The following is a 26918-nucleotide window of genomic DNA, read 5'->3' on the forward strand; positions in this document are numbered from 1 at the left end:
TACACTTGTTCCTGAGACTTGGAAACATACACTCTTATGCTCTTATTGCACCGTACAGCATCAGATCCAATGCAATGTAGCACAATCCTTACTGCAGGGGCTCTTTCACAGCTGTGCACGGCTTGTGATCAAACTTTTACATGCATGTAGAATTGTATCTCACCCACTGTGGCTTTCCAAACAAAAGTCCTTTCTCCACTTGTTCCCCCTGGTTCCAAAACATTTGCAGCTTATCCCCTTCAGTCCTCCGCTGTTGGATTTACTGATCAATTAGCGGTACTGTTTTACCGGGACTGATGGTTTGCTGTAGGTTCCAATACAACTGGGGTCCGTGGTTTGCTCACAGCCAAAGTGGTAGATGGGCTCCTTGTAGTGTGTAACACGTTTCTCCGCCTGAAATCGAGAGTCATTGGAGGATCAGTGACTGTTACAGTTCTGTGCAGCCTCCACTTGTTTATTAGAGAAAGATCTGAACTGTCACAACTGAGGGCCTGAGCTGACGGGAGGCAGCCTCAGTTGTAGGGGCTGAGATGTAACGGAACCTGGGAGGTTGTATCAGACCCCTAGACATGTAAGTAACATGTAGAATAACTGCCCGAAGGCGTGACCACGACAACCAGGATAAAAGTCAATGATGTTTATTATGACAAACTCCGTAACACAGCAGCAGTAAAAGGAAACATAAAAGTCAACAGAGGATAAATACAATTCCTGGGTACTACAGGGTGGCAAGGGCCACAGGCACTGGTAGTGTGAGACAGTTCTTATAATCTTCTAGTTGGAAAGTCCTTACCAGGCCTGACTGTAGCAATGGAGAGAACCTAGGATCGTACCAGCTGATGTTCCAGGAAAGGCTGGGCTGCTGAAGGTAAAACGGCTGCTGTGGATACTGGCTGGAACCAGACTGTTGTTGGTACGGAGTGGATACTGGCTGGAACCAGTTAAATAATAAACGAACTTGAGAGCGATGAAATAATAATGAAGTTTGGAGTTTGAGAGCGGTGAAATAATAATACCGGTGGAGAGTGGTAAACTGCAGAAAAGGACACCGGCCCTTTAAGAGAAGCTATACACTGCTGGAAGCTGGGCTGGAAGCAGGTGATTGTTTGAGAGCGGTGAAATAATAATACCGGTGGAGAGTGGTAAACTGCAGAAAGGACACCGGCCCTTTAAGAGAAGCTGTACACTGCTGGAAGCTGGGCTGGAAGCAGGTGATTGTTGTAGCTGGAAACAGGTGAGTCCAGAATGGATCGGAGAGTCAGGCTACACCGCAGATGGAATGCTGGTGCGGGTCTCTATAGCAGAAGTCTGGAGACAGGAGCTGGAACCTGGAAGACAACCACAGGAGAGAGACAAACTGGAACTAGGTTAGACAACCAAAGCACTGACGCCTTCCTTGCTCAGGCACAGCATACTTATACCTGCAGCAAGGAAGGGGTTGGCTAGGCAATTATGCAAATCAACAATACAGACAGCAGATTGGTGGAAATAATCAGATGACAAAATCCAAGATGGCTGCGCCCATGCAGACACTTCGAGGGAAGTTTGGTTTGTAATCCATGTGAGAATTGAAACAGTAATGGCGACGCCGGCCACAGGAGACAGGAGACGCCAGACTGACAAGCGCACATTTAACCACGCGGGCACAGCGGAGGCCGTGGCTGATGAAATCACCACTCTGACATTCTGCATGTGGAAACTCAGGAACAGCGGGATCCGGTCCTGGAACGCTGAGCCAGCCTTAGGAGGCATCTGAAGGGTAAGTAATGGCGTCCAGATACCCGGATCGTGACAGCACCCCCCCCTTTAGGAGTGGCCCCAGGACACTTCTTAGGCTTTAAAGGAAACTTTGCGTGGAAATTTCGGACCAAGGCAGGAGCATGGACGTCTGAGGCATTGGTCCAAGAGCGTTCTTCAGGACCATAGCCCTTCCAGTCAATGAGGTATTGTAACTGACCGTAACGGAAACGTGAGTCCAAAATCTTGGCCACCTCGTACTCGACTCCCCGTTGAGTCTGAACTTTGGGAGCTGGAGGAAGTGCGGAATGAAACCGATTCAGGATCAGCGGTTTCAACAAAGAAACATGAAATGTCCTGGGTATTTTCAAGAAGGATGGTAACTGTAACCTGTAGGCAACAGGATTGATGACTTGTTCAATCTTGAAGGGTCCGATGTAGCGAGGTGCAAATTTCATGCTGGGAACTCTCAACCTCAAATTCTTCGTGGACAGCCACACACGATCACCCACCTTGAGAGCAGGAACCGCTCTACGCTTCCTATCGGCAAACTTCTTATACCTGAATGAGGCTTTAAGCAGGGCTGCGCGGACGTTCCTCCAGTTATTTGAAAACTGACGCAAGGTGACATCCACTGCTGGAACAGAAGTTGCGGGAAGCGGTTGGAATTCTGGGACTTTAGGGTGGAATCCATAATTAATGAAGAATGGTGTAGAAGAAGATGAGGAATGGTATTGATTGTTGTGGCTGAACTCGGCCCAAGGAAGGAGTTGAACCCAGTCATCTTGAGAGGAAGACACATATATACGGAGGAAGGCCTCCAAGTCCTGATTCACCCTCTCGGTTTGACCATTGGTCTGAGGATGGTAAGCCGTGGAAAACTTTAACTTGACTTGGAGGGCTTGACATAAACTTCGCCAAAATTTGGCTACAAATTGTACTCCACGATCCGAGATGATCTCTTCAGGAAGACCGTGAAGTCGGAAGATCTCTTGTATAAACACTTGAGCCAACTTGGAAGCTGACGGAAGACCGGTGAGAGGGATGAAATGTGCCATCTTGGTGAACCGGTCAACTACCACCCAGATGGTATTAAACTTGTTGCAGATAGGTAGATCGGAAACAAAGTCCATCGACAAATGGGTCCAAGGTCGACGGGGAACAGATAATGGAACCAGTTGCCCCGCAGGCGACTGGCGGGAGACTTTGTGTTGGGCACACTTTGGGCAGGAGGCAATAAATTCCATAACGTCCTTCTTCAGAGTTGGCCACCAGTAGGACCTAGAAATAAATTCAAGGGTTTTCTGAATGCCTGTATGTCCAGCAAAACGGGAAGCATGGGCCCAATGCATGAGCTTCTTCCTTAGAACTGGCTTAACAAAACTTTTCCCTGGTGGAGGCGTAGAGTCCATCCCTACCGTGGAGAATGCCAACGGATTAATAATAGGATGCTTGTCTGCAGACTCGGACTCATTTTCTTGCTCCCATGAGCGGGAAAGGGCATCGGCCTTACGATTCTGAGAACCCGGACAGAACTGGAGTTTAAAGTCAAACCTAGAGAAGAAAAGTGCCCATCTGGCCTGACGAGGATTCAGACATTGTGCGCCTTTGAGATATAAAAGATTTTTGTGGTCGGTAAGTATGGTGATTGAGTGGGAAGCTCCCTCCAACAGGTATCTCCACTCCTCCAGAGCGAGCTTGATGGCTAGCAACTCCTGATCGCCAATGGCATAGTTGCGCTCAGCTGGGGAGAACTTCCGGGAGAAGAAACTGCAAGGATGTAGATGTCCATCTTTGGCCCTCTGGGATAACACTGCTCCTACTCCAACGGAGGAGGCATCTACCTCTAAGATAAAAGGAGAGTCGGTGTCGGGCTGTTTCAGAACTGGTGCAGAGATGAACCGTTGCTTCAGAAGGTGAAAGGCCTGTGTAGCTTCCTCGGACCACTTGGACGGATTAGCACCTTTCTTGGTTAATGCAGTGATAGGCGCCACGATGGTGGAAAAGTCTCGTATAAATTTTCTATAATAATTGGCGAACCCTAAGAACCTCTGGACCCCTTTGAGGCTTAAGGGTATAGGCCAATTTTGGATTGCTTGGAGTTTCTCAGGATCCATCTCTAGTCCGGAACCGGACACAATGTAACCTAGAAACGGAATGGTTTTAACTTCAAACACACACTTCTCCAATTTACAATAGAGGTGATTGACACGGAGACGGGAAAGAACCTCTTTTACCCAGAAACGATGATCTTCGAGATTATTAGCAAAGATGAGGATGTCGTCTAGATAAACCACGACATGGCGGTACAAGATGTCCCTGAAAATCTCATTCACGAAGTGCTGGAAGACTGCTGGAGCGTTGCTCAATCCGAAGGGCATGACGAGGTACTCATAATGTCCATCACGGGTGTTAAAGGCGGTCTTCCACTCGTCACCCTCACGGATTCGGATGAGATTGTAGGCACCCCTCAAGTCCAGCTTTGTGAAAATAGTTGCACCACTAACTCTATCAAAGAGCTCGGTAATCAGGGGTAAAGGGTATCGGTTCTTGACGGTAATGTCGTTCAGACCTCTGTAGTCGATGCACGGACGCAGACCACCGTCTTTCTTCTTAACGAAGAAGAAGCCTGCGCCGGCTGGAGAAGAAGATGGTCGGATGAAACCCTTCGCCAGGTTCTCTTTGATGTACTCTTCCATGGAGTGTGTCTCAGGCAGAGACAACGGATAAGTTCGGCCTCGCGGTGGAACCTTCCCTGGAATGAGGTCGATTGGGCAGTCCCATTCTCTATGAGGAGGAAGGATATCAGCAGAGGCTTTACTGAACACGTCCGTGAAGTCTTGATATGGAGGAGGCGGAACATCAGATGACCTGGGGAAGGAAGAACAAACAGGAAGAACTTTGGCTAAACAAGTCTCAGCACAGGAGGGACCCCATGCCAGTATTTGCGTAGTCGTCCAGTCAATCGATGGGTTGTGGAGACGGAGCCATGGAAGGCCTAAAACCACTGGATGTGTGGCTCTTGGAATCACTAAAAAAGAAATATACTCAGAATGAAGAACTCCCACTCTCAGACGAACTGGAAGAGTCCTTAAGGAAATGACTGCGTCAAAAATCTTGCTGCCATCCACGGCAGTCAAAGAGATGGACGAGGACAGTCTCTCGGTGGGTAGGGACCACCGTTTAACATAAGCTTCGGTTATGAAATTCCCAGCTGCTCCGGAATCAAGGAGGGCAATGACGTTCCTGTAACGTTGAGCAATTTGGAGCGACACTGGGAGGTTACAGTCATGAGGAGATGGAGAGGAGATCATTACTCCTAGCCGGCCCTCTCCTTGGCGAGCTAGGATCTGGAGTTTCCCGGACGTTTGGGACAGGCATTGATAGTGTGCGACGGAGCTGCACAGTAGAGACAGAGAGACTCAGAGAGACGTCTTCGGCGCTCAGCGGGAGATAGACGGGAACGACTAATTTGCATAGGCTCATCCTTGGATGGAGATGGTTGACGAGGAGGAGGAGCAGAAGATTTAGGAGTAGATGATCTTCCTCGCTCGGTTGCTCTCTCTCTGAAACGTAGATCAACCTTCGTGCAAAGAGAAATTAGCTCATCCAACTTAGAGGGCAAGTCTCTGGTAGCTAACTCATCCTTGATGCGTTCTGATAAGCCATGCCAGAATGCAGCATACAGGGCCTCGTCGTTCCATGCCAGTTCGGATGCCAGGATTTTAAACTGTATAAGATACTGTCCCACAGTACGTGTTCCCTGGCGTAAACGGAGAATCTCAGATGAAGCAGATGTTATCCGGCCTGGCTCGTCGAAGATGCGCCTGAATGTAGCTACAAAGTCAGTATAGGAGGATAGCAGGGGATCAGACTTCTCCCATAAAGGTGATGCCCAGTCAAGGGCTGAGCCACTGAGAAGGGAGATGATATAGGCAATTTTGGTACGGTCACTGAAGAAATTGCCAGGTAGAAGCTCAAAGTGGATTTCACATTGATTGAGAAATCCCCTGCAGAACCTTGGAGATCCATCAAATTTTGCTGGCGTTGGAAGATGAAGATGTGGACTGGAAATGGGTAAGGTGGGTGGGGTTACAGCTGGTGTTACTGTAGTGGACGCACCGGACGTGCCAGGTCCACGGAGGGTCGTTTGAATCCCATCCAGCCGTGTAGAGAGATCCTGGAGACAGCGGATGATGTGGCCCTGTGCAGCCTCCTGATGTTCAAGTCGGGCTGCCAGTTCTTGCATCGGCCTGGCCGCTTGATCCTGGTCTCCGGCTGGATTCATTAGGTCAGTGCTTACTGTCACAACTGAGGGCCTGAGCTGACGGGAGGCAGCCTCAGTTGTAGGGGCTGAGATGTAACGGAACCTGGGAGGTTGTATCAGACCCCTAGACATGTAAGTAACATGTAGAATAACTGCCCGAAGGCGTGACCACGACAACCAGGATAAAAGTCAATGATGTTTATTATGACAAACTCCATAACACAGCAGCAGTAAAAGGAAACATAAAAGTCAACAGAGGATAAATACAATTCCTGGGTACTACAGGGTGGCAAGGGCCACAGGCACTGGTAGTGTGAGACAGTTCTTATAATCTTCTAGTTGGAAAGTCCTTACCAGGCCTGACTGTAGCAATGGAGAGAACCCAGGATCGTACCAGCTGATGTTCCAGGAAAGGCTGGGCTGCTGAAGGTAAAACGGCTGCTGTGGATACTGGCTGGAACCAGACTGTTGTTGGTACGGAGTGGATACTGGCTGGAACCAGTTAAATAATAAATGAACTTGAGAGCGATGAAATAATAATGAAGTTTGGAGTTTGAGAGCGGTGAAATAATAATACCGGTGGAGAGTGGTAAACTGCAGAAAAGGACACCGGCCCTTTAAGAGAAGCTATACACTGCTGGAAGCTGGGCTGGAAGCAGGTGATTGTTTGAGAGCGGTGAAATAATAATACCGGTGGAGAGTGGTAAACTGCAGAAAGGACACCGGCCCTTTAAGAGAAGCTGTACACTGCTGGAAGCTGGGCTGGAAGCAGGTGATTGTTGTAGCTGGAAACAGGTGAGTCCAGAATGGATCGGAGAGTCAGGCTACACCGCAGATGGAATGCTGGTGCGGGTCTCTATAGCAGAAGTCTGGAGACAGGAGCTGGAACCTGGAAGACAACCACAGGAGAGAGACAAACTGGAACTAGGTTAGACAACCAAAGCACTGACGCCTTCCTTGCTCAGGCACAGCATACTTATACCTGCAGCAAGGAAGGGGTTGGCTAGGCAATTATGCAAATCAACAATACAGACAGCAGATTGGTGGAAATAATCAGATGACAAAATCCAAGATGGCTGCGCCTATGCAGACACTTGGAGGGAAGTTTGGTTTGTAATCCATGTGAGAATTGAAACAGTAATGGCGACGCCGGCCACAGGAGACAGGAGACGCCAGACTGACAAGCGCACATTTAACCACGCGGGCACAGCGGAGGCCGTGGCTGATGAAATCACCACTCTGACATTCTGCATGTGGAAACTCAGGAACAGCGGGATCCGGTCCTGGAACGCTGAGCCAGCCTTAGGAGGCATCTGAAGGGTAAGTAATGGCGTCCAGATACCCGGATCGTGACATGAACACAATACTCCCTTCCTTTTGTATTAGGTCCATATCATTCTGTGCATAAACCTTTTCCTTGCTGTAGAGAGTAACTTTTAAGCACAGTATACTGGTGTTAATTCAAGTGCAAAACACAGCAATCTTGATATACAGTACAGGAGCAGGCACTCCAAACATTCCTTCCCTCACACTAACCCTGGGAGGGCCGGGCACTCTGGTCTGTATGTATATATATATATATACTTTATTGAACCTATTATAATTATTTTTTTATCAAGTTGGTGGCACAGTGGAAATTGGTGGGGTAGTGGGTGAAAGAAACTTCATTGGTTCCCCCTTCTACAGCCCTGCCCACACACCCAGAAATGCCTCCCCAATATTAAATATGTCAAAAAAATGTGCCAATTCCAAAGATATCTTTCATCTTTCAAATTGTTTGAAAAATTGCTTAGTGTGTACACTCAATTTCGTTTGTCAGGGCTCTGGGAAGTTCAAGGGAAATTGCTCATCTTCCACATTGTTCACCTTTCACATTAGTCATGTCTTCTAGTGTGTAGGGCCCTTAACTGGGTGATATAAATCAATATATAAGAAAGAAACAATAAGAGAGCTATAAAGTTGTGTAAACCACCTATCCATAAGGAAGTCTAAGTTGGCATCAAAGTGCACAGACTACAGCAAACAAGCGGGACATGGCGGTTTACAATGACTTTAAAGTTTTCTTATTGCTTCTTTCTAGTGGTGGAGCGCAGTACATTTTTCATCAATTAATGTTTCTCATAGTTCAGGTCACCTATAAATATGGCAGCTCACCCATTCCATTAGGTCAACTAGCCCAGTTCGCGAGCACAATACATATATCTATTTCGGCCACAGTCATAACCAGGGCGGCACACCACTTGTGCCAGGGATTGGACACTAGATGTTGAAGCGGCACTCTAGTAAACAGGAATCGGTGCATGCATGATAAGCACCAGTGTTAAGACAGGAAGAGAAGGGTCATGGGCACATAAATCCCATGACAATGAGCAGTACAAGGAAGCAGGGCAGCTGCAGCCAAGAGCACCCGTATAGGAGACAGCTTACCAGCATGGTAAGTATGAGGCTGCCATGTGTGAGGGGAATTACTGTGTTTGTGTGACATAATGTATAAGGGGCATTACAGTGTGGTGCAAAAGGTGTAAGGGGCATTAATGTATGGTGCATAATGTGTAAGGGCCATTATGTTGTCTGACATATTGTGTAAGGGGCATTATGGTATGTGGCATATTGTTTAAAGGGCATTACTGTGTATGGCATAATGTGTAAGGCGCCTTACTATGAGGAGGAAAAATAATGTAAGGGGCATGAATCCCCCAAACCAGTATCTTGCCTAGGGCCCCATGAAGTCTAAATCCGGCTCTGGGTGGTACGGAGTCAGATCTACATCAGGAAATGTGGTGGTTAGGGGAGTGTACTCTACTGTACTTCCCACTCTTCTTTCAAAGTGACAGGGACTGTCTTATCAATGTTCATTTAAGCTGTCCATACAACTGTGATATAGGGAAGATTATCAAATTTTTTGTAGCCCTACACCAGAGCAATTTAGGGGCAAATTTAATGTGTGATATTCTTGTTATCAATCGTTACAAATGTTAAATGGTGCTCCAGTCAATCAGCTCATAACTGTCATTTTTCAAACACAAGATAGTAGCTGATTGGCTGGAGCACTATTTAACATTCGTAACGAGTGATAACAAGAATATCACTCATTGTTAAATCTGCCCCTCGGAATGTAAAATGTATCAAAATCAATAGGCTCATTATGATACAGTACATGGCAAAAATGTGGTCAGAAGATGAACTCTTCAGACTGTATCCAGGGATCCAAGCCTTGGATATTTGTGCTTTAGGAAAAATGTTATGTCCTGAAGACATGGATATTCTTATTTCAGCAATGTCATTTTAGCTCTTTTCCTGTCTCTGACATGACGGTAGCGCAACATGAAAATATTCATACCAGGGATTTCAGGTTTCTTTCCTACATCAGTAATACATTTGATACACCAATGCACTTGGCTTTTGTGTGAAAGGGTTTGCATGTGCACTACAAATAGCAGAGCTGTAACTACGTGTGTGCCAGGTGTGCCTGGCACACAGCGCAGTCGCCTTGAGGGCGCAACTGCCAGCATTCCAAGTAGGCAGCTTGTAATGAGTCAAATTGACTCATTACAAGCCACCTGTGCTGTGTGCGTCCGAGTAGGAGAGGAGCAGCTCCAGGGGCAGGAGAGGAGGAGGAGGTGTGTCGTAATGTGTAAAAAGGGGGACGCTGCCTGCCGTAATGTGTAAAAAGGAGACGCTGTCTGCCGTAATGTGTAAAAAGGGGACACTGTCTGCCGTAATGTGTAAAAAGGAGACGCTGTCTGCCGTAATGTGTATAAAGGGGACGCTGTCTGCTGTAATGTGTAAAAAGGGGACGCTACCTGCCGTAATGTGTAAAAAGGGGACGCTGTCTGCCGTAATGTGTAAAAAGGGGACGCTGTCTGCCGTAATGTGTAAAAAGGGGACGCTGCCTGCCGTAATGTGTAAAAAGGGGACGCTGTCTGCCGTACTGTGTAAAAAGGGGACGCTGTCTGCCGTAATGTGTAAAAAGGGGACGCTGTCTGTCGTAATGTGTAAAAAGGGGACGCTGTCTGTCATAATGTGTAAAAAGGGGACGCTGTCTGCCGTAATGTGTAAAAAGGGGACGCTGTCTGCCGTAATGTGTAAAAAAGGGACACTGTCTGCCGTAATGTGTAAAAAGGGGACGCTGTCTGCCGTACTGTGTAAAAAAGGGACGCTGTCTGCCGTAATGTGTAAAAAAGGGACACTGTCTGCCGTAATGTGTAAAAAGGGGGACGCTGTCTGTCGTAATGTGTAAAAAGGGGGACGCTGTCTGCCGTAATGTGTCAAAAGGGGGACGCTGTCTGCCGTAATGTGTAAAATGGGGACGCTGTCTGGCGTAATGTGTAAAAAGGGGGACGCTGTCTGCCATAATGTGCAAAAAGGGGGACGCTGTCTGTCGTACTGTGCAAAAAGGGGGGCGCTGTCTGCCGTAATGTGTAAAAAGGGGACGCTGTCTGGCGTAATGTGTAAAAAGGGGGGAGCTGTCTGCTGTAATGTGTAAAAAGGGGACGCTGTCTGCCGTACTGTGTAAAAGGGTAATCTGTCCACCGTAATGTGGAAAAGGGGCTCTACCTGATGTACTGGCGCTACTGTGTGGCGTAATTTGAATAATGGAGACTACTGTGCACCGTAATATGAATTGGCATTATTTTGTGGCCACACCCTTCCCCATGAAGCCACGCCCCTATATTTTGTGCACGCGCCTACGCCGCGCACTGCATCTATTTTGCATAAGGGGGGGCACCAATGCCGTTTCTTGCACACAGCACTAAAATGCCTAGTTACGGCACTGACAAATAGGGTGTCCTCAATCTAGAAAACCAAGAAGAAGTTATACTCGGCCATTCATAACCTTAGAGCACAACACTAAATCACTGGGACTGGCTTCCTAAATGGATTAAGTGACAATACATAATAATATTCTCACAAATTCCTTTAAGAAGTTCATTACCATTTGTGAAACGTGTGTGTAGCCACTAGCCACACATTAAACACTAAAGTGGATAGCTTGTACATCTATTTATGGTTTTTACTTATTTTGTTTAGTTATTGAATTATTATTTCATTTAATCTATTAACATTATATTTATCTTACCACCTGTTTCACTGAATTCTCTTTACCTAATTTTATATTCTACTTCATTACAAATATATATTGTATTCATTGATCTTTCAGGTTTATGCCCTATAGCAGAGGTTCTCAAACGCGGTCCTCAAGGCACCCCAACAGTCCAGGTTTTAGTTTTATCCATACATGGCCATAGGTGACTTAATTAACACCTCAGCCAATTTGAAGTAACCATCTGTGCTGAGCCATGGATATACCTAAAACCTGGAACGTTGGGGTGCCTTGAGGACTGCGTTTGGGAACCTGTGGCGTATAGTTTTGTTTTTCTTGCCAGTACCACTTTATTTTCATTTTCACTCTTCTTATTTTATTATATTAATTTATTACTGTGATATATTATTACTGTCATATTATTAGTATTTTTGTCTATTGCTTTTATATGTGATATTCACATTTCTGTTTGCTCATATGTATTAGCCACATAAATCTGAAATTTTGTTACTCTTATCCATAAACCTCGTCATTGTTTCCTCTATCTTTCTCACCCAATATTTTCAATCTCTTGCCTATCTATTCTATCACATATATCCATTTCCACTTAGTACCGTCTTGCTACGTCAGTCCTACATCAGTCCAGACTTGTCACTGTAAGGCCAGCTACATACCCATTACCTACTTCTACCCCCCCCCCCCCCCCCCCCTTCTGTACCACATCACTGTCTCCCAGTAACAAACCAATTCTGAATTTATCATTTATGTATTTTCATGCCACCATCCGTCCTGACAATACTACTCCTTTCTCGGGTACTCATATCGAGGACATCCAGGTGGTGCTCAGTGGCTAAGTATCCCTTCCTCCATTATTGGATCTCCTCCTGTCAGTGTAGATCTTCTGTCTGATGGCTGTTATTGCAGAATCTGTCTATGGTCCTTTCATTCACGAGTGACCAGCATTTGCATCATGCATCTGGTGGTCTTTTTTTTCAGATGTCTGAAAGGTAGATGAGCAATGCAGTCACCTATAAACAATAATATATAAGAATAGACAGTTGTTAAATGCTGTGTTCAGTGGGTAGTCTCTTTTGAGTGAATGAAGATCTGATCTTTTCCAGGTCCTCTTTGATTAAGCTGTACAAAGGTCTTGCTTCCCAGTGCACTGGGTCTGGTCAGGAAGTTCCTCCCAGTCTGACTAATTCTGCAAACATTAAGGAAAATGCTGCCCAGCATGAAGAGTCGCTTCATTCTTACACTACGGGGCCAGGATCTAATTCATCAGTCACGTAAGAAAGCAAAATCCCTGGGAGCCCGATGGGAGGTTATGAATAGCCGGAACAGATTCTATGTTACATGTAATGCTTAAATTGTGAATAGCTGATTAGGCAAAGTTTTTGCTGCTTAATACCAAAAACAACAAATTCCATATATGTAAAACATGTTTGACCTAAAAAACGAGAGTTACGGTAGACTTACCTTTGTTAACTCTCTTTCTTCAAGGTTCATAGGGTCCACAGGCAGAACATCTGGGTTGTTGGTGGTGAATGAGAGTCCGAACACCAAACAGTTAAGCTTATAGGCTTCCCAGAATGATCAGCTCCTCTCCCCTATAACCCTGCCTCCATGTTCAGGCAAATCAGTTTTGTTAAAAAGTCCAAAGCAGGAAGCGGATAGGAGAGAAGAAAGATATTGTACACATAAGAACATATTCTCGCAGACAGGAGAAAGGAACCAGTGACCAATGCCACAAAAACCCAGAGAGGCCAGGTGCATCAGAGTGGGCACCCTGTGGACCGTATGGACCTCGAAGAAAGAGAGTTAACAAAGGTAAGTCTACCTTAACTCTCGTTTTCTTCTTCGGGATTCATAGGGCTTCACAGGGAGAACCTCGGGGATGTCTTAAAGCAGTATTTTTAAAGGCGCCTGAGAGGATAACAAAATCCTGTGTCCAAAGGAAGCATCCCTGGATATGAAGGTATCAGATGAGTAGAATTTTAGAAATGTGAATGGAAGACCACATAGCGGCCTTACATATTTGCTCAGGAGACACCCCACGGTGTACCGCCCATGGGGGTCTTACAGATCTAGTAGAATGGGCAGAAATTAACGCTTGGGACAGGCAAATCAACTTGATTGTATGCTTGTGCAACAACCATTCTAATCCATCTTGCCAGCGTCTGTTTATTAGCTGGCCAGCCACGTTTGTGAATTCCATAAGATATGAATAGAGAGCCGGATCTTCTGATAGAACTGGTTCGGTCTATGTAGATTCGTAAGGCAAGTACTACATCCAAAAACCGTTCTTTTGCTGAAAGATGTGGTGACACAAAAAACAGGACTACAATTTCTTGATTTAGGTGGGACCGGGAGACCACTTTAGGAAGGTAACCAGGCCTAGTCCGTAGAACTACCCTGTCATGATGAAAAATCAGGAAAGGTGGATGACAGGAGAGAGCTCCTAAGTCCGACACCCTCCTGACAGAGGCAATAGCTAACAAAAATAATGTCTTAGCGTCAACCATTTGAGGTCCACTGATTATAAAGGTTCTAAAGGGGTCTCTTGAACTGCATCCAATACTACAGATAGATGCCATGTAGCTACCACGGGTACATTTGGAGGTTGTACACATATGACACCTTGAAAAAAAGGTACGTATATACGGTAGTATAGCAATTTTTCGCTGAAACCATACTGATAAAGCAAGAATATGTACTTTCAGAGAAGCAAGTCGTAATCCTAGATTCAAACCTCTTTGAAGAAAAGCAAGTATTCTTGATACTTTAACATAGTTGCATCGTAGCACTTAGAAGCGCCCCATGTGAAATAGGTATGTCATACTCTATAATATATCCATGCTGAAGCAGGCTTGCGTGCCTTAAACATCGTTTGAATTACAGAGGTTGAAAATCCATTTGCTCTTAAAATGGATGAGTCAAGAGCCATGCCGTCAAAGACAGCTGGATCAGATCCAGATGTAGACATGGCCCTTGAAATAGAAGGTCCCGTTGCTTAGGAAGTTAAAGGGGTTGCCCTGAGAGGCTCTGTAGATTGGGGAACCAGTGCAGTCTGGACCATGCTGGGACTATCACTTACTTAAATTTCCTTATTATCCTTGGTAGAAGGGATATTGGGGGAAATACATATGGTAAATGAAAGGTCCATTGTACCGCTAGAGTGTCCACAAATGCCGCTTGTGGATCATGTAACCTTGATCCGTATACTGAGACTTTGTGGTTGTGATGTGAGGCCATCAGATCCACACTTCTGAGTGGAGAGCCCATTTGCCCTCGTGTACATCCTGACAACTGAGAAAGTCTGCTTCCCAGTTGAGGAGCCCTGGTATGAACACTGCTGATATGGCTGGAAGATGACGTTTGGCCTATTTTGGTATTTTGGCAGGCTCTTGCACTACTGCTATTTTGCTGCAACTGCCGCCTTGGTGATTTATATATGTCACTGTATTGGTGTTGTCGGATTGAACTTGCACAGGCCTGCCTTGGAGAATACTGAGTGCCAGTGTCAATGCTTTCTATACTGCCCTCAGTTCCAGTACATTGATTGATAACAGAGACTCTGCCAGGCTCTATTTCCCTTAAAACGAATGTTGCTCGGTTACAGCTCCCCAACCATAAAGGCTGGCATCTGTAGTGAGCACCCAATTCGGGACCCAGAAGGGGTGACCCCTGTCTAGGTGATTGATGTGGAGCCACCAAGTTAATGATAGGTCAACCTCCAGAGTCAGAGTAATTATCTGCCGTTTGATCTGATGAGGCTGGCCATTCCACTTGGCCAGAATCAGCCTTTGTAAAGGGCGAGAGTGAAATTGGGCAAATTCTACCAGTCAAACGCAGACACCCTCAGGTCAAGGACTTGTATGGCCGAGTGTATTGACACCCGAGGACGGTGAAGGAACTGATGTATTTTGTCCCTCAGTTTCGATATTTTATTCATTGGTAGAAACAGTCTTCGATTTTAGGAGTCTAGAAAGGCTCCCAAATGTACCATCCTTTGTGATGGTATGAGGGAGGACTTTTTCCAGTTGATAAGCCATATGCTTTGTAGGAAGGCTATAGTTGTCTGTATTGGCTGTGCAATTCCTGTAATTTGGCCAGTAGCAGTATGTCGTACAGGTAAGGAAGTATCCTGACTCCCTGACGATGCAGGTGTGCTTCCATGACTGCCATGACTTTTGTAAATATTCTGAGCGCTGTAGCCAGGCCAAGTGGCAGCACCTGGAACTGATAGTGTTGGTTTAGGATCGCAAACCCCAGGTATCATTGATGTGAAAGAGCAATAGGTTTATGCAGATATGCATCTTGTATGTCCAACGACACCATGAAATCCCCACGCTCTAATACTAGAACTATGAAGCGTAGGATTTCCATGCAAAACTTGAAACTTTTTTTTACAAATCTGTTGAGTGATTTGAGATTGAGAATAGGCATGTATTTCCCATTCGGCTCTAGTACAAGGAACAGGGTCGCATAATAGCCTCTTCATTTTTGAGCCTGAGGAACTGACACTATTACTTCTGATTGGAGGAGTGATTGAACCCCTTTTTGTAGTAACATAGTAACATAGTAATTGAGGTTGAAAAGAGGCAAAATGCCCATCGTGTTCAACCTGTATTCTGTATTAAGTTGAGTTGATTTTACTGTACCTGCTGAAGAATATTTTATGACTAGTTAATAACTATAAATCATGTTACATCCGGATTAACAACGTCAATATTTTAAATGTTGTAACCTTTTCAATCAGAAATTCATCCAATCCTTTTTTAAATGCAATTACAGAGTCCACCATTACCACTTTCCCTGGCAAGGAATTCCAAATCCTTATTGCCCTGACAGTAAAGAACCCTTTCCTCCATTGTGTACAGAATTTTTTTCCTCCATTGAAAAAGATTGTGTACCTGTGAGAAACTACCTCTTGCAGCCATACGACTGAAGTGTTTTTGATCCAGACTTGTGTGAAGTGAAGAAGTCATCCTCCCACTCTGAGGTCCCTCAGGAGGAGGCCCGTCAGGCTGTGGGTTTGTCAGGTTTTGCTGGGGGTCGCATTGCTGCCCATGGTTGCTTAGTCTTGGACTTAGTAGACCTTGAGGCATTTTATTGCCTAGGAAACGCTTGTCCTTTCACTTTTCCATGTGAACAAAAGGTCTGAAATTAGAGATTTTAGGCCGTGGTATAGCTGAAGGGAGAAAAACTGTTTTGGCAGCCGCTAAGGATGCCACTATTTTGTTTAGTTCTTCTCCAAACAGAACATCTCCCATAAAGGTTAGTACTTTCAGAGTTTGCTTGGAATCTAAATCCTCTTTCCAAGAGCGTAACCAGAAAAATGCATCTTACCAGTACTGACATTGCCAACGCTTTTGCCGCCAACCCACCAGCATCAGATAGCGCTTCACCAATGTAAGGAGTCACTTTCTTGGTTCAATAGCTTTTGCTGCCCATGAGGTTGTCACTGTAAGCCTATTTACAGCACCTGTCAGTGAAAAGATAGACTTGTGGCAATTTTCAATGCGTCTATTTGTGGGTTCTTTTAATGGTAGTGACAGGTAAAGTAGATGTCTTTACCAAACGTGTGATATGAGAATCCCCTGAAGGAGGAGTCTCCCACCTCGCACAATCCCTGCAGGGACAGGATAGTGAGATTGGCTTAGACAGAGGAAACTTTTTACCAGTGGTGTTCCAAGGTTCTTGTCTATTTTCCATCAGATGGTCAGAATGTAGAAATTCAGATTTGATTATTTTCTGTTATTTAAATACATCAATTTTCTTGGCGACAGCCACAGGTTCATCCTCAGGTAGCTGAGGGATTTGTTTATTTACATCTATTAATGCTGGTACATCTACAATAATAGATGCCGCCTCCTCTGCTAAACATGAATCCGTGACAGAGAGAATATTCTCTTCAGCTTCCTCTTAAGATGACTGTTATATCTGACTGATATAATAGTGGACTGAGAGTAAGATGTAGTATTTCTAGTTGATCTAGAATGCTGTTTGTTCGCTGGCAGCATCTTTTGTAAAACTATAGATGTCTATGCCAGACAACTGAACTCGCCAGAGTTTCCACTCAGGGTGGATTTGTATCTGGGGCTGGTACTGGCATAGGGGGATCCATGGCTGGTGTAAGTCTGTCCACCAGAGTACCCAATAATTGTGTAAAGAAAGCCCAGGGAGGTTCCTGTGTAGGTACAGGAGTTGTTGACTGACTAAGAAGTGTATAACAATTAACACATAGCCCATATTGTACAGCATCCTGTGCAGAAAACCCCACAGAGCACATATTACATGAAAGCAATAATGGGGTTTCTGATTGATGGGGACGAAAAAAGAGAGATAAATCAGTCAGCAGTACTAGCACATGTGACATACATGCAGATAAATAAACAATAATATAACTGCAATGAGCACTTGAATCAAGTACTCAGCCTGTTTTTGAAAGCAGGCAGGATAAAAGTTTTTACAGGGAGACTGAGCCCAGCATTCCCGGAGACCTTGCTTGCTGCATGCTGAAGAGGGCTACCCTGATATCTGAGGGAAGGAGGGAGTGTTGTTTACAGCTGAAGGGTGGGAAATCTGCAGTAGACTGACACCCAAAGCCAGGGGAGGGGCTACAGATTAAGCACCACCTCCCCTTGCTGGTCTTCCACCCCAGGTACTAATGGCCTTTATACATTTAGTGTATACACTAAAAACCTGTGCCTTATATGCCCTGGTGGTCTAGTGGAATCCCTGACCAGAGCCAGCATCCATGCATGTCCCAGGACACGCAGCGGACCGCGATTTAAATGTGGATCCTTTTAAGATGGGACCCTCTTACCTGCCCCCATATTTCAGCCATGCAATCGTGGGGTCCCCACAGTGAGCGATGCTAGACCCAGTGTGCGGCCCCTGCCTCAAGTAGCTGTCTTGGCTGTGGACATGCGGGAGTTTTGGCGCCAGCAGGGGGTGATGGAGCTGTAGTGCTGAAGTATAACAGACTTACAGAGCTGACAAGTTCAGAAATTGGAAAAGAAAACTTTCAAATTTGAAAGCATATGGAAATATAAAGGTGCAACCTGCTTTCCTGCTGGCACCAACAAAAAACGAACCTGCCTGAGCATGGAGGCGGAGTTATAGGGGAAAGGAGCCGTGCATTGTGGGAAGCCTGAAAGCTTAACTGTTTGGTGCTCGGACTCTCATCCACCACCTACAACCCTGATGTTCTCCCTGTGGAGTCCTATGAAACCTGAAGAAGAAATTAAGCATTAGATTAGATTAGATATATATGTTTAATACATTGGAATAAAGTAGTACAACTATTAGCTACTTTTGATTTATTAGATTACGTTCTACTGTCAGATGATGCACTTTGGGCTCTGATTGGCCAAATGCAGATTCTATCTATTCACATGCATTTAATCATATCCACTCTCCTATCATAGCATTTACTTTGAAATCAGTGTAATATACATTAAAATCAGTCAGCTAGAGCATGGCATGGTTACATTACAGGGGATATGTAACAAATACACTTTTTTCTTTTACTTGATTTTTACCTCCTAGAAGCTGAGCAGTAGACACCAGTTATTCCCAGTTATTCTATGGCTCAGTCACATGTCTACCCTATATTTTGTTTTGAAGGCATTTAATTCCTCATAATAAAAAGAGCAGACAAACTCCAGTGGAAACCATACAACCATTAAAATCCTCATTGGAATGGGAAATTGATCAAAAGAAGCAAGACAGACCAGAGAACATCACAGCGCCAACTTCATTCACTGGGGCAGACCAAGAGCTCAATTCTCTGGTGACCCCTCTGCAATCAATTCCAGAGATGGACTATGAAAGTAATTCTGTAGATGAAATGCTTGATATGGAAAGATCCATGAGGACCTCATCTAATATCCTACCTGATGGCACATTTGCCCGCAATTATGAGGAATTTGAGTATGGCGGTGAAATAATAGGAGTATCCACTCCATACGAAGAAGAAACATTTCCAAACAGGGCTCTCTTTGAGTCATGCTCTGCAGGTTCTTCAGAGTCCAGCCTGGATATTTGCTTCTTGAGGCCTATCAATTTCACACTTGAATCTAACAGGACAGAACGTTCCCAGCACCCCGTAGCAAGAAGCTGCATTTCCCCCATAAGCAACAGCAGCTACAGGCATGAAGGAATCCATGTGAAACACAAACCCCTAAGCCGCTCTCTCAAGGAGTTCCCTCGTAATCAAGAGACAGTGTCTGCCCGGTTATACAGCACTAGAAGCACAAATGCCAGCAGGATGCAGTTCAAGGAGGATCGAAGCTCTCAATCCCATGGCCTATCAGCATCAACCCGTAGCTCACATCGGCACTTCTATATTCCACAAAGACCACACGTAGAAAGTAGATCTTTACTAGAGGTAAGCATTCACCATCAGATGACTATTTATCAAAGTGCATTCAAAGTTGAAATAGTTTGAGTATGTTGTATAAAATATGGATTCTAGGGTTAGTATATGATTTTGCAAAATTAGTGTTACTTTTATCACTATTACTAATTGTTACGCTTGCATAGCTTCCACATCTACTAATAAGTTAGCATGGTAGTATATACTCACTTGCTACTCCTTAACCTAAAAAAATAAGACAGAGGAAGTAGCAGAAAATATAGCAGTACAAAGTTTGACAATTACTTGATGCAAAGCACACAGTGCTAACTCTTGTATAGTATTATTAACCTGAAGAAACAAGTTTGTCTTATTGTAGAATACACTGGTTTGTTGTTAGGATATCCACATGGAGGACAATGCTAGATTCTACCATAAGGATGAGACTGAGCAGACCTCTTTCAGTGAGCACCATCCCAGGTCAGACCAGAAAGGAGGATTCCGAAGCTCCTTCCGGAAACTGTTTAAAAAGAAGTGAGTACAACAATTACTGTAGGTCAAATCTTTTACTGAGATCTATGTCTTTGTAGACTTGAGTTGTAATTACTGCTCTGAATAAATGTAAACACCTACACATTCCAGGATTAACCAGAGAGACCTTATTGGGCATTTATCCTGTGCATTGCTACATGTTTACTTGGGGAAGGGTGGGGGGTGTTGTCCAGTCAAAGCAATTTCTTCAGGATTGTGCAGCTGCCATCTAAATGAGCTATGCCGACTAACAGAGACTATTCCCACTCGTGGGTGTCCACAACAGCCATAGAGTGGGAATAGAACCTGTGGTGAGTGCAGCTCCCCACCGAGCCCACAGCAGGGCTTCCTTGTTCTCGCCCCCACCCACCCCCACCCCACACACACGCCGGCATTCTAAAGCCCGGTATCCCAGCATTGGCATAGTGACCGTCAGAATCCCAAACGCTGGTTACCCGAACCCAACCCGCTTCAGTCATTGCATTCAGCGCTTGCAGTACACTTGATTTCTCCGCTAAAGGGACTACCTATCATGCTATGAGTGTATAGTATAGACAAAAGTATATACGAAATTGCTACCACCATGTTTTGCAAATGAGAAGTCGCAGGAACATTCATTTCTGGTTCTTATATCTTTTTACATCAATAGCTGCTGTTCAGTGAAATCACTTTTAAAAAACTAAATTTGATAGGAAAACGCAGTGCTAGTTTTACGCCTGAAGAAGACTCCTCACAACTGTGCTCATTAGATTCATCTTTATTATTGTTCAAGCGGGTACATCTAAGGGGCCCATACATGAGGCAGTTATTGGGGCAGTTCCACAATTTGGCAATTTCTGGGTCGGTGATTAGGGAAATCCAACATGTTGGAAATCCTCAATTCACCAAATCTGACCAAAAAATTGGGATCTGCACAGTAACGTTTTTTTATCGCGCACCGAACCAAATTATTTTATATTTAATATTTTAGAAGAACGAGCCAATAAGCATCAGCTCCTTTAATAAGATCAACGGTAAGGACGATACGTGTTTGGAATTCCCTGCCTGAGGGAGTTGTAATGGCCAACTCAGTCAACACCTTTAAGAATGGGTTAGATAAATTCCTAATGGATAAGGATATCCAGGGTTACGGGGCATAGTCACGCACTATGGTTATTATAAAAAAGAGGGGTTAATCGGAACGGCAGTCAGCAGCTTCAGTCAAAATTTTATACAAAATAATCGTGCATAGGAGACCACAAATAGATTGAATCCGATGGACAATTGTCTTTTTTCAACCTTAGATACTATGTTACTATGTTACTATGTTACTATGTAGTATGAGGCTGGAGGTGCTCCTGGAATCATAAACTCGATTCACAAGTATCACATTTTTGGTATTTGCCACAAGAAAGATTCCTTTTTGGAGCACTCTTTTGTTATGTGTATTTGTTTTTATGATATGGTTATTAATATTAAAATGTAACTTTTAATCTTTTCCTCTTAAAACAGAAGGGGAAAACGGAAAATAATGCGTGACTCGAAGAACAATTCTATGATAGTCACCCCCTTACAATTAATAAATAAAGTAAATGACAGACGTAAACCGTCTCTATGGTAAAATTATAGTGTCAAAAAAATTCTATTTGTCTTGCAAATTAGGCCTTAAGAAACATAATAAGATAATGGCATTTTTACTTGCCTTTAAGACCAAGAAGTTATTTTTAATATTGGCATAATAATTTGCCTTAAATTTTGGCAGTGGAATACATTGCTTGCTGTGAATTCAGCAGTCAGTCAGCATTGGTTCCTCTTTATAATAAAATAGAGTACATAATCTTTCCTTCATGGATCTTATTATGTGCTAGTTTGTACAGCAGATACATTTGTGACACCTATCATTACAATGTTGCTGTTTGTGTCACTCCACTCACAATTTCTCTAACGTCCTTGAGGATGCTGGGACTCCGTAAGGACCATGGGGAATAGACGGGCTCCGCAGGAGATAGGGCACTTTAAGAAAGCTTTGGACTCTGGGTGTGCACTGGCTCCTCCCTCTATGCCCCTCCTCCAAACCTCAGTTTTACACTGTGCCCAGAGCAAGATGGGTGCACTGCAGAGAGCTCTCCAGAGTTCTCTGCCTAGAAGCATTTTTGTTTGGATTTTTTTTTTCTACCTTTTACTACTTTTTCACAGGGAGCACTGCTGGCAACAGGCTCCCTGCATCGAGGGACTGAGGAGTGAGGAGCAGACCTTCTTGTCAAAGATAGGCTCTGCTTCCTCGGCTACTGGACACCATTAGCTCCAGAGAGGGTGAACGCAAGTTCTTACTGGGCGTTCACCCCCGGAGCCGCGCCGCCGTTCTCCTCACAGAGCTAGAAGTACAGAAGACAGAAGTCGTCAGGCGGCAGAAGCCTTCAGCTTCACTGAGGTATGCACAGCACTCATTGCTCCCATACACCTCACATACTGCGGTCACTGTAAGGGTGCAGGGCGCAGGGGGGGGGCACCCTGGGCAGCAATATAAACCTCTGCATGGCAAAAAGACTATATACATGTACAGGTGGGCTCTGTACATGTATATAAAAGAGCCCCTGCCATATTTTACTAAGTTTGAGCGGGACAGAAGCCCGCCGCCGAGGGGGCGGGGCTTCTCCCTCAGCACTCACCAGCGCCATTTTCTCTGCACAGCACTGCTGAGAGGAAGCTCCCCGGCTCTCCCCTGCTTACACACGGTGAAAGGGTGCTTAAAAGAGAGGGCGGAGGGCACATAATTGGCGGTTTACATATTATACAGCGCTGCTGGGGAAAAACATTTTGTGTTGGTCTCCAGGGTTATTGCGCTGGGGTGTGTGCTGGCATACTCTCTCTCTCTGTCTCTCCAAAGGGCCTTGACAGGGATACTGTCTTCAGGAAAGGGGTTCCCTGTGTGTGTGTGAAGTGTGTCGGTACGCGTGTGTCGACATGTTTGACGAGGAAGGCTCGCTTAATGTGGAGGGGGAGTACTTGAATGTCAGGTCGCCGTCGGCAACGCCGACACCGGAATGGGTGGATATGCTGAATGTCTTGAATGCAAATGTCAATCTATTGCATAAAAGATTAGACAAGGCAGAAGCTAGGGATCAGTCAGGTAGCCAGTCCATGCCTGTCCAGGGGGCGCCAGGTCCTTCGGGGTCTCAGAAGCGCACCATATCCCAGATCGATGACACAGATACTGACTCTAGTGTCGACTATGAAGATGCAAAATTACAGCCGAAGGTGGCTAAGGGTATACGGTACATGATTATTGCTATTAAAGAGGTTTTGCATATTACTGAGGAACCCCCTGTCCCTGACACGAGGGTACACATGTATAAAGGGAAAAAGCCTGAAGTCACTTTTCCATCCTAATTTGAATTAAGTGACTTGTGCGAAAAGGCTTGGGAATCTCCGGATAGGAGACCACAAGTTCACAAAAGGATTCTCATGGCGTATCCTTTTCCACAAACTGATAGGATACGCTGGGAATCTTCGCCAAAAGTTGACAAGGCGCTGACACGTTTGTCCAAAAAGGTGGCACTGCCTTCTCAGGATACGGCTTCCCTCAAGGAACCTGCTGATCGCAGGCAGGAAATTACCTTAAAGCACATTTACAATCATTCCGGTACTATTGCTCGACCGGCTATGGCGTCGGCCTGGGTTTGTAGTGCGGTTGTGGCATGGGCAGATTCCTTATCTACGGAAATTGACACCTTAGATAGGGACGCCATTGAAATGACCATAGAGCATATCAGAGATGCTGCCTTGTATATGAGGGATGCTCAGAGAGACATTTGTTTATTAAGCTCCAGAATAAACGCTATGTCTATTTCTGCTAGGCGGCTCTTGTGGACCCGACAGTGGACGGGAGATGCCGATTCAAAGCGGCATATGGAGTCCTTGCTTTACAAAGGGGTGGAGTTGTTTGGAGACGGCCTCTCGGATCTTGTCTCTACGGCTACGGCTGGTAAGTCAAATTTCTTACCTTATGTCCTCCCGCAGCATACAAAAAAGGCACCTCATTATCAAATGCAGTCCTTTCGTTCCAATAAAAACAAGAAGGTACGTGGATCATCCTTTGTTGCCAGAGGGAAAGGCAGGGGAAAAAAGCTGCACACAGCTAGTTCCCAAGAGCAGAAGTCCTCCCCTGCGTCTGCAAAGTCCACCGCATGACGCTGGTGCTTTCCGAGGGGAGGCAGATCTGGTGGGGGCTGTCTTCGGTTTTTCAGCCACGTCTGGGTTCACTCGCAGGTGGATCCCTGGGCATTAGAGATTGTTTCTCAGGGATACAGGCTGGAATTCGAAGACTGGCCTCCTCGCCGATTTTTCAAATCGGCTCTGCCGGCTTCCCCGTCAGAGAGGGAGCTAGTGTTGGCAGCAATCCAAAAATTGTATATTCAACAGGTGATTGTCACAGTTCCTCATCTCCAGCAAGGAGAGGTATATTACTGTTTGTGGTCCCGAAACCGGACGGTTCGGTCAGACCCATTTTAAACCTGAAATCTCTGAACCTGTACTTGAAGAGGTTCAAGTTCAAAATGGAATCACTCAGGGCGGTCATCGCCAGCCTGGAGGGGGGGGATTGAATGGTGTCCCTGGACATAAAGGATGCTTACCTTCATGTTCCGATATTCCCTCCGCATCAGGCGTTCCTGAGATTTGCAGTGCAGGACTGTCACTACCAATTTCAGACGTTGCCGTTTGGGCTTTCCACGGCCCCGAGAATTTTCACCAAGGTAATGGCGGAAATGATGGTGCTCCTGCGCAGGCAGGGGGTCACAATTATCCCATACTTGGATGATCTCCTCATAAAGGCGAGATCTCGGGAGAGGTTGCTGGACAGCGTGTCTCTGTCCATGAAGATGTTGCAGATACATGGCTGGATTCTCAATATACCGAAGTTACAGCTAGTCCCTACAAAGCGTCTGACCTTTTTGGGGCTGATTCTAGACACAGACCAGAAAAAGGTTTTTCTTCTGATCGAAAAGGTTCAGGAACTCATAGCCATGGTCAGGAACCTATTAAAACCAAAAAAAGGTTTCAGTGCATCATTGCACGCGGGTCCTGGGGAAGATGGTGGCTTCCTACGAGGCCATCCTTTTCGGCAGGTTCCATACGAGGACTTTTCAATGGGACCTCTTGGACAAGTGGTCCGGGTCCCATTTACAAATGCATCACAGGATCACCCTGTCTCCCAGGACCAGGGTATCTCTCCTGTGGTGGCTGAACAGTGCTCACCTACTAGAAGGTCGCAGGTTCGGCATTCAGCACTGGGTCCTGGTGACCACGGACGCAAGCCTCCGAGGCTGGGGAGCAGTGACACTGGGAAGAAATTTCCAAGGTCTCTGGTCAAGCCTAGAGTCTTGTCTCCACATCAACGTCCTGGAGTTGAGGGCCATATACAACGCCCTGCGTCAAGCGGAGGAATTGCTTCGGAGAAAACCGGTTCTGATTCAGTCAGACAATGTCACGGCAGTGGCTCATATAAACCGCCAAGGCGGAACAAGGAGCAGAATGGCCATGGCAGAAGCGACCAGGATTCTCGCTGGGCGGAAGGCCATGTAAGCGCGCTGTCAGCGGTGTTCATCCCGGGGGTGGACAACTGGGAGGCGGACTTCCTCAGCAGGCACGACCTGCATCCGGGAGAGTGGGGACTTCATCAAGAAGTCTTCGCACAGATCACGGATCGTTGGGGACTGCCTCAAATCGACATGATGGCATCCCGTCTCAACAAAAAGCTAAAGCGGTATTGCGCCAGGTCAAGGGACCCTCAGGCGGTAGCGGTAGATGCTCTGGTGACACCTTGGGTGTTCAGATCGGTCTATGTGTTTCCTCCTCTTCCTCTCATACCCAAGGTGTTGAGAATAATACGAAGAAGCAGGGTCAGAACAATACTCATTGTTCCGGATTGGCCACGGAGGACTTGGTATCCGGAGCTGCAAGAGTTGCTCGCAGGGGATCCGTGGCCTCTTCCTCTAAGGCAGGACCTGCTGCGGCAGGGGCCCTGTCTGTTCCAAGACTTACTGCGGCTGCATTTGACGGCATGGCGGTTGAACGCCGGATCCTAGCGGAAAAAGGGATTCCGGAGTAAGTCATTCCTACCCTGATCAAGGCTAGGAAAGACGTGACGTTAAAACATTATCACCGTATATGGCGGAAATATGTTTCTTGGTGTGAGGCCAGAGCTGCTCCTACGGAGGAGTTCCATTTGGGCCGTCTACTTCACTTCCTTCAAACAGGAGTCTCTTTGGGCCTAAAATTAGGGTCCATAAAGGTCCAGATTGCGGCCTTATCCATTTTCTTTAAAAGAGAATTGGCCTCTATTCCTGAAGAACAGACCTTTGTGAAGGAAGTGCTGCATATTCAGCCTCCCTTTGTGCCTCCGGTGGCGCCTTGGGATCTTAACGTGGCGTTACGTTTCCTCAAGTCACCTTGGTTTGAACCACTCAAAACTGTGGAGTTGAAATACCTCACGTGGAAAGTGGTCATGTTGTTGGCGTTAGCTTCGGCAAGACGTGTTTCCGAATTGGCGGCTTTATCACATAAAAGCCCATACTTGGTTTTTCACGTGGATAGGGCAGAGTTGAGGACTCGCCCTCACTTTCTGCCAAAAGTGGTCTCATCTTTTCATGTGAACCAACCTATTGTCGTGCCTGTGGCTACACGGGACTTGGAGGATTCCGAATCCCTGGATGTAGTCATGGCTTTGAAGATTTATGTGACCAGAACGGCTAGAATCAGAAAGACTGAAGCTTTGTTCGTTCTGTATGCGGCCAACTGTTATGCACACCAGTGCCTGCAGGAATGTACTGGTGTTTGAACTGTTATGCAAAACAAATGGACTCACAGACAGACTGGGGAATATGACATAACGTACACAGAAGGTGATAGGGTAACAAAATACACACAAAGTGAACAGAGAAGCCCAGAGGCTAAGGAACTGTGTGTCTCCCTTGTATTAGTAATGCTCAGATGAG

General features: G+C 45.7%; 1 protein-coding gene across 1 annotated transcript in view; it reads left to right on the forward strand.

Moving 5' to 3' along the window:
* Positions 1 to 26918, forward strand: part of ARHGEF33 (Rho guanine nucleotide exchange factor 33) — a 154026-nt gene that overhangs the window by 111552 nt on the left and 15556 nt on the right. The window contains exons 14-16 of the mRNA XM_063919379.1: positions 12170 to 12337; positions 18684 to 19446; positions 19814 to 19947. Of these exons, the coding sequence (XP_063775449.1) occupies positions 12170 to 12337; positions 18684 to 19446; positions 19814 to 19947 (1065 nt within the window). The remainder of the gene's footprint in view (positions 1 to 12169; positions 12338 to 18683; positions 19447 to 19813; positions 19948 to 26918) is intronic.

The sequence above is a fragment of the Pseudophryne corroboree genome, chromosome 4 (assembly GCF_028390025.1).
Source record: "Pseudophryne corroboree isolate aPseCor3 chromosome 4, aPseCor3.hap2, whole genome shotgun sequence".
Taxonomy (NCBI): Eukaryota; Metazoa; Chordata; class Amphibia; order Anura; family Myobatrachidae; genus Pseudophryne; species Pseudophryne corroboree.